Source organism: Mytilus edulis, chromosome 5 (genome assembly GCF_963676685.1).
Source record: "Mytilus edulis chromosome 5, xbMytEdul2.2, whole genome shotgun sequence".
Taxonomy (NCBI): domain Eukaryota; kingdom Metazoa; phylum Mollusca; class Bivalvia; order Mytilida; family Mytilidae; genus Mytilus; species Mytilus edulis.
This window is the reverse complement of record NC_092348.1, coordinates 72155459-72164336: the sequence shown is the minus strand read 5'-3', so window position 1 is coordinate 72164336 and position 8878 is coordinate 72155459. Positions and strand designations below refer to the sequence as shown.

The 8878-nt window shown below is 33.3% G+C and overlaps 1 protein-coding gene and 1 non-coding gene across 2 annotated transcripts; one reads left to right on the top strand and one right to left on the bottom strand.

Annotated features, from left to right (window-relative positions):
* Positions 1-1136: 1136 nt before the first annotated feature.
* Positions 1137-1210, bottom strand: Trnat-agu (transfer RNA threonine (anticodon AGU)). The gene has a single exon. It is a non-coding gene; the product is annotated as a tRNA-Thr (tRNA).
* A 4993-nt stretch (positions 1211-6203) lies between these two features.
* Positions 6204-6842, top strand: LOC139525230 (uncharacterized). Its single transcript, XM_071320423.1, has one exon. It carries the CDS (start codon positions 6204-6206, stop codon positions 6840-6842), a length of 639 nt encoding a protein of 212 aa, XP_071176524.1.
* Positions 6843-8878: the final 2036 nt, after the last annotated feature.

Genomic DNA, 8878 nt, shown 5'->3' with positions numbered 1-8878 from the left:
ATCTTCTGACATCAGACTCGGACTTCTCTTGAACTGAATTTTAATGTACGTACTAGTAATGTTATGCGTTTACTTTTCTACATTGGTTAGAGGTATAGGGGGAGGGTTGAGATCTCACAAACATGTTTAACCCCGCCGCATTTTTGCGCCTGTCCCAGGTCAGGAGCCTCTGGCCTTTGTTAGTCTTGTATTATTTTAATTTTAGTTTCTTGTGTACAATTTGGAAATTAGTATGGCGTTCATCATCACTAAACTAGTATATATTTGTTTAGGGGCCAGCTGAAGGACGCCTCCGGGTGCGGGAATTGCTCGCTACATTGAAGACCTGTTGGTGACCTTCTGCTGTTGTTTTTTTCATTTGGTCGGGTTGTTGTCTCTTTGACACATTCCCCATTTCCATTCTCAATTTTATATTTCATTGTCATGTAGATTTTCACTTACAATAGACTTTACCACGGTTTCAGTATCCTCATCATCTACACGATTTTCATCTGGTCTTCTTTGTATAATATCTTCTGAATTATTGTCATTAGCTACCATTCACATACAATCTTTTAACGGTTGATCACATTCTGTACATTGACATACGCATGGATATTTTTCGAATGTTACGGCTAGATATAAGTATACAATTCTGATGTCTGAAACTATTCTGTCGCCATAGCTCAGTCGGTTGACGGCCAGACAGGGAATACCGAGGACCGCAGTTCGAATCTCACAATGGGTTTTTGAATTTGAGAGCAATATTTTTCTCATTGAACTGAATGTTTTTGACCTGTGCTATAAGCCAGATCAAACGTTCAATTCACATTTCTGAATTTGCCCGTAGATTTTCAAGTGACAATAACCTCAGGCGATATAACTTTGTTCACCTTTAGTATCCCCGAGCCAAGCCTTCGGTAGAAATTATTCATCTTCGACTTCTTGTTATCCGCTATTCAAAAATTTATTTTCAAATAAAGCAATTCCAATGAATAGTGTTTTAACCATTCAAATGATTGCTTAGTAGGCCTACAAACCAGTGTAACTAATCGAGATGTAATTTATGAAAGTTCTTAATGTTGTCAGGAATAGGGGGGATAAATTAAGAGTAAGTGTATATGAGACTAACTAACAGAAAATGACAACAAGAAAGTAGCCTTCAGAGAGAGTCGAACTCTCGACCTCCAGTTTACTAGACTGGCGCTCTAACCAACTGAGCTATGAAGGCTCCATGATAAATGATTTGAAATATTCAATATTTATATCTAGACTTACTCTTCCGTGATCTATGGGCAAGTATATACAGGTGCACACCAATAGACAGAGAAAAAATGGCATTCTAGACATTATGCAGTTGCTACTGTTTCATTTGACCTAAGTATGAGACGACACGGTCGATTTTATGTTGATCCATCGATTTGTCTTCCTATTGTGTTATCTAATCATATTTACTATTTCTGTTTCTCGGAATATATCTATTGATACTAGTAGATGAATTAACAAAACAGAATTTCCAATGACCTGCAATTTGTCATGAAGCTAAATAACCAAAACGAAGCACTTGCATGTCTTTTGACGGTCGAATGTTACGACTAGATATAAGTATACAATTCTGATGTCTGAAACTATTCTGTCGCCATAGCTCAGTCGGCTGACGGCCAGACAGTGAATACCGAGGACCGCAGTTCGAATCTCACTATGGGGTTTTTGAATTTGAGAGCAATATTTTTCTCATTGAACTCAATGTTTTTGACCTGTGCTATAAGCCAGATCAAACGTTCAATTCACATTTCTGAATTTAGGTTCTCTAGAAAGCTTTGATACAAGCATTTGATAATAAAAACTCGTCGTGGATGGAAGTGAACAAATTTGGACGCCATCTTTAATCATAGGTTTTAACACAGGAGTTTTACTAATATGTACATTTGCTTCAACTAACACTTTATACTCATCAGGTATTGTTTCTAGCACATTTCTAACTGCATGTAACATTTCATTTTCCGAAACTTCCGGAAATTTTTCTAATACAATTTCTTGAATATAATTTTCTTTCAAGAAACCTGGTTTACATTCATATGCGATATCTTTAATTTTACATACACCTGCTTCAATAAATGTCTTAAGATATAACATTTTATTACCATATGTAATATTTGAATTTAGAAATAGCGGAATATCAAAAACATTTCTGAATTAACTTCAATATCTACATTATCACAAATACTTTGCCATGCCAAAATCAGACTTTGATAACATTCTAGTAACGCATCTATTTTTCTATTTCGGAGATCACATAATACAAGTTCAATTCCAAGATTCATATTTTCAAACTTAGAAAAGAAATAAAAACAAGTTTGTTTCCATATAGCACAATAATTTTCATCCAACAGTCTACTCAAATATTTTAATCTAAAAGCATACATTTTCTGCATAATATCAGGAAAATTCAATCCTCCGTCAACTACTTTATTTATAATAACCTCATATGCTACAAGAGGAGGTTTATTATTCCATACAAATTCTAAACATTTCTTTTTTATAAGTATGCAATACTTTTCAGGTATATTTACAACCATTAATGTATACCACAGTTTACTCATAAGTAAGGCACTAATAACACTTACTCTTCCATGAAGAGTTTAAAGCCTCATTTTCCAAAAAAATCAGAATTTTTTGTAATTGATTGTACTTTGCCTTCCCAATTCAAATTTTCACATAGTGTTTTATTTTTTCAAACCTATATTCCTAATAACTGTAAGACTTCATCACATTCTTTTATTTTCAAAAATTTTTAAATCATTTGAACAAATTTTCCTTTTTCCTAATGCTAAAAGTTCTGATTTTACTGATAATTCTTGAAATTTGTTCTGCAATTTATAGTAGTCCCTGTTTAAATCTTTTTGCTTTTCTTTGCCATAAATTTGGCTTAATCTTTTAATTGTAAATTTTAAATTATCCCACCAAATTAAAGGATTTGACACCTAAAAATCTGACCCAATTTCCTCTGCAAATAGTCTCTTCATTTCATCAATAAATAATTCATCTTGTAAAAATCCACACACCTGGACCTTTTTCTACATTACAAAAATATCTTCATGCTGACGATACTATGATCACTTAAACTAGTATCCTTATAATGAATATTCTTAATACATGATTTTAAACTAATGACACTAGAAAATAGTCTATTCTGCTTTGGGTTAAAAACCCTTCTAGAAAAAACTTTTGTATTAACATTTCTATTCCTCCATATATCATATAAATCTTTTTCTTGCATAAAATTACATAAGGATTTTACAGCCTTATCATTACAATGCAGGGTTTCCCCACTCTTATCTAAACTGGATAATGTAGTATTAAAATGACCAGCAACTAATACATATTTTCCTTTACTAATTTTTTTGTTTACTCTTTAAGAAAAACTCATATCTTTCATTTACATTATTTGGTGCAAATATATCATAAATGTCAATTAATTTATCATTAATTGTTCCTTTTATATGAATAAATCTTCCATTATCATTTTCCACTTCTAAAAAAATGTTTTTTAATTTCTTACTAACTAGAATAGCAACACCTTGCCGGTTACTGCCACTATAACTATAAAAAATATCTCCATCCCAAATAGTTTTATCTCTTTTATTTCTTTTTACAAACAAATCATTCCAAAATGTTTCTTGTAAGCATATTATATCATAAAATCTATCATTACACATTGAAAAAATACAATTCCTTTTATTACTATCACAAAGTCCGTTACAATTAAGACTTATAACATTAAACATAGCCATTACTATATAAAATATATTAAGTATTATATAATATTTACAATCCATTTTTATTTGTTTCTATTTTTTTTCCTGATGTGCCAACATAGCGGCCTTGACATTAACCTTAACTTTCAATGACTTTCGTCTTGCATTTTTTTTAAACACATTTTTGCATTTTTCTTCTACACTAGCCCACTCACTTTCTTCATCAGTTAATGGGTCAGTGTCCATACTAAATTCGTCTAATTCACCATAAACACCATCATCTCCTCCCTGGCTGCATTTTTGTTCCAGAGAGGGGATGTTACTAATTTTTTCATCATTAACATTTGTTTCACATGAAACATTTTCATTCATAATTTCATTTGTACGTAACAATAAATTACATTTACTAATATTGCTATTAACAGTTACAATATGTCCTTCTGAAATCTGCTCACTGTCTTTATCCGTCATGTCGGTCGCGATCTTTGTCTTTACACCATTGTCGGTCGCGATCTTTGTCTGTTTACTATTGTCAGTCGCGATCTTTGTCTTTTAACCATTTTCTGACGCGTTATCAACAGTTTCTGTAACATCATCCGCCATGGCTTCATCAGCGTCGGTATATTCATCCTCATCATCTTCATCTCCATTACCAATACCATCAACATCATTATCATCACCAATTTCTCCATTACCATCATCATCATCTCCATTACCATTACCATTATCATAAACGTCTTCTCCATTCCCGTCCTCAACATTAACTTCTAAATCCTCACACATGATATCACTTGTGTGTATATCGGCCACAACTTTTACGACCTTTGACTTTTTCACATCATTACTGGTTCCCTGTTCCGAACTAATGACTGAGGGACGAACATCTGACTAACACTAACCAGGTCATTTTCACTTTCTTTTAATTCTGCATTGCATGTTTTCTTCACTATTGGTGTTAATTTCTTGATATTTTCTTTTATTGTCAGAAACACTTCCCCAGGGTGTTTTTCTTTTTCCTTCGGGTATTTCACCAAATCCTTCTCCGAAATATCGCTTTCTTGTGAGACAGTCACAATCAGTTTTTGTCCTTAGGCAACTCTTACACTTATTCTCTGAACAGCTTTTACTAATATGTCCCTGTTGACCACATTTGACACATTTAAAATCTGGACAATCTTCATACAAATGTTCAGCACTATTACAGCCAGAACAAACTTTAACCTGATCATTATGAATAACCCTATAATATGCTGTTTCCTTCCCGCTAACTGTAAATTTCATAGAATACAGTATTGAGGCAAGTGTAGGTGGTAATTTTACTTTAAAAATCCTAGTACCATCATACACATTCGATCTGCTGCTCATTTTTCTTTTCCTAATGTCAGTTACTATTTCAACACCCATTCTATCAAATCTATCAATTATTTCTTCATCTGTTACGTACATGCTCATATTAAAAATTGAAACAATTCTAAATACAGAAATCAGTTCATTTACACTAAATGATTTACCTTGTATCAACATACTGTCTCCTGATATTTCTCCAACATTTCTCCTTTCCCGCATTACTACTTCATAGTTGTTATCATTCTTTGGAACACACGCTAAAACAGATCCTACTCCACATTTCTTCTCAATTTCATCTATCACTAATTCTGGGGAAATCAATTAAGTACTTCCAACATTCACACGAACTGTTTGTTCCTTTGAATAATTGTCATCCAAAGGGTACGTTTTCTCACCCATCCCGGGTGACAATAGTTATCAAAGGTACCAGGATTTTAATTTAGTACGCCAGACGCGCGTTTCGTCTTCATAAGACTCATCAGTGACGCTCATATCAAAATATTTATAAAGCCAAACTAGTACAAAGTTGAAGAGCATTGAGGATCCAAAATTCCAAAAAGTTGTGCCAAATACGGCTAAGGTAATCTATGCCTGGGATAAGAAAATCCTTAGTTTTTCGAAAAATTCAAAACATGGTCTTTTTCTACAAAAAAATTGAAAAAATAAAACGATATTAATGTATATTATCACATTCTGACGCAATATATACAAAAGCACATATACGATGACTTGAAAAAACACAGTTTTTAAATTAGATTGACTCAGTGACATATTAGTAAAAACTGTTCAGAGAATAAGTGTAAGAGTTGCCTAAGGACAAAAACTGATTGTGATTATCTCACACGAAAGCGATATTTCGGAGAAGGATTTGGTGAAATACCCGAAGGAAAAAGAAAAACACCCTGGGGAAGTGTTTCTGACAATAAAAGAAAATATCAAGAAATTAACACCAGTAGTGAAGAAAACAATGTAGAATTAGAAGAAAGTGAAAATGACCTGGTGAGTGCGAATACGTCAGATTTTGGTCCCTCAGTCATTAGTTCGGAACAGGGAACCAGTGATGATGCGAAAAAGTCAAAAGTCGTAACAGTTGTGGCCGATATACACACAAGTGATATCATGTGTGAGGATTTAGAAGTTAATGTTGAGGACGGGAATGGAGAAGACGTTTATGATAATGGTAATGGTAATGGAGATGATGATGATGGTAATGGAGAAATTGGTGATGATAATGATGGTGATGGTATTGGTAATGGAGATGAAGATGATGAGGATGAATATACCGACGCTGATGAAGCCATGGCGGATGATGTTACAGAAACTGTTGATAACGCGTCAAAAAATGGTGAAAAGACAAAGATCGTGACTGACAATAGTGAACAGACAAAGATCGCGACCGACAATGGTGTAAAGACAAAGATCGCGACCGACATGACGGATAAAGACAGTGAGCAGATTTCAGAAGGACATATTGTAACTGTTAATAGCAATATTAGTAAATGTAATTTATTGTTAATAAGTACAAATGAAATTATGAATGAAAATGTTTCATGTGAAACAAATGTTAATGATGAAAAAATTAGTAACATCCCCTCTCTGGAACAAAAATGCAGCCAGGGAGGAGATGATGGTGTTTATGGTAAATTAGACGAAATTAGTATAGACACTGACCGAATGACTGATGAAGAAAGTGAGTGGGCTAGTGTAGAAGAAAAATGCAAAAGTGTGTTTAAAAAAATGCAAGACGAAAGTCATTGAAAGTTAAGGTTAATGTCAAGGCCGCTATGTTGGCAGATCAGAAAAAAAATAGAAACAATTAAAAATGGAATGTACATATTATATAATACTTAATATATTTTATATAGTAATGGCTATGTTTAATGTTATAAGTCTTAATTGTAACGGACTTTGTGATAGTGATAAAAGGAATTGTATTTTTTCATTGTGTAATGATAGATTTTATGATATAATATGCTTACAATCAACATTTTGGAATGATTTGTTTGTAGAACGAATTAAAAGAGATAAAACTATTTGGGATGGAGATATTTTTTTTATTGTAATAGTGGTAATAACCGTCAAGGTGTTGCTATTCTTGTTAGTAAGAAATTAAAAAACATTTCTTTAGAAGTGGAAAATGATAATGGAAGATTTATTCATACGAAAGGGACAATTAATGATAAATTAATAGGATGTTAAATCTTAATTTTAAATCAGTTATCGGTAGTGCTCATACCACTGTGTCCGTCGTTATATTACTTCGTCAGTTAATAGTATTTGGTTTTTAGTTGGGATTATCGATCTTTGCAAGTGATTGATTTACCCATAATTCTCTTTTTGACATCGACTTTTGGGAAAAGCAGACGCTTTTTTAGCCATAGATTTATCTTCATAAAAATCTACACCAATCTGACACATAACTTGTTAAAAACCTTATTTTTTTAAAAACTGTTTCAAATAATATTTATCAAGGATTTAATTGTCGTTTATTTTGACTCGATGGATACCATTGTCAAAGGGTCATGGCGCAATTTTGATTCTTAGCAGACGGCATGGTCAGGCTTTGTCGTCGTTCCGAGAAAAAATAGTTTATTTTTACATCGAATTATTTCTAAATTTTATTTCCGATATGCAATTTTGACAATTTGAATTAGTTTAAATTTAGAACATACATCTTAATTTAGCATTATTTTGGATGATTAGAGACGCACGTTTAATTGTTAAGATGGCTGGATTATTGAATACAGAAAATATTGTTTGTTTTACGATGGATGGGCCATTGGCAAATCTTCTATTGTTTCTTTTTCTCGTGCTTTGAGACACGATCGGCCACAGCAGAATCAGCAGATGTGTTGGGTTTTGTTTTTGTTTTTTGTTTGTTTCTTTTGCATTGTTTTAAATTTTATGTATTGATATACATATTTACATAATTTATCATAGCATGTCTTTTTCCAGATGTCTTTTTCAGTTTAAAATGCTTAGGGTATCTGGTAGAAAGAGGCGACAATGTGGCTACATCGGCTAAGAGAACTGTTTTGCGTTCAAACATTGATGGAGATGCGGGTGTTAACAGGTCTATAGAGGATCCAGTAGCAACAACTTTACACAGTTCAGAGGTTATGTCTATGACTATGGCTCCGGTAAGCACGACCGCTACTTCTAGTTCTACTGAACCCATTACTCAATCAGGTAATTTTCCAGTTTTTCAAACCCCATCTCCGTTTAGTGAGGCCTATTAGTTTATTCACAGGCCTCTTCTGGGGATAATCAGAAAGTCGTTATTTCACAGGAACTTTTGATACAAACCCAGGGGGGGGGGGGGGTTACTTCCTATATTTTTAGTGGTACGAATGTGCCGCAAAAACAAGGTCGTTTTTTTACGTCCTGTTGGTTAGATCAGGGTCCCTTTTTCATGTCTTGCTGATAAGAACAGGGTTGCTTTTTCATGCCCTGCTGTCGAGCACAAGTTTATTTTTAAACAATCGAATTAAAAAGAACAGTTTGGATACTGGATATTGACACAAGTATGTTTTTTTGCTTACATTAATAAATTGTTTGGTGACAGGATATATATTTCTGTACTAGTCTAGAACATATAGGTCTCTGTCTATACATTTTCTGAGCTTGTCTAGAACAAGGTATACATTTTCGAATTCTGAGCATGTCTAAAACAGGGTATGTTTTTCAATATTTCTATTTAGAACAGGGTATGTGTTTCAATGTCTTCGGTATGATTTGGAAAGTGCTGTCGGCACAGTTATACCCGAAAATATAGTCAGTTACTCCCCCTCCCT

Bases quoted from the DNA above. Each gene is read 5' to 3' on its own strand.
- LOC139525230 (XM_071320423.1), top strand. From the start codon at position 6,204: ATGTGTGAGGATTTAGAAGTTAATGTTGAGGACGGGAATGGAGAAGAC.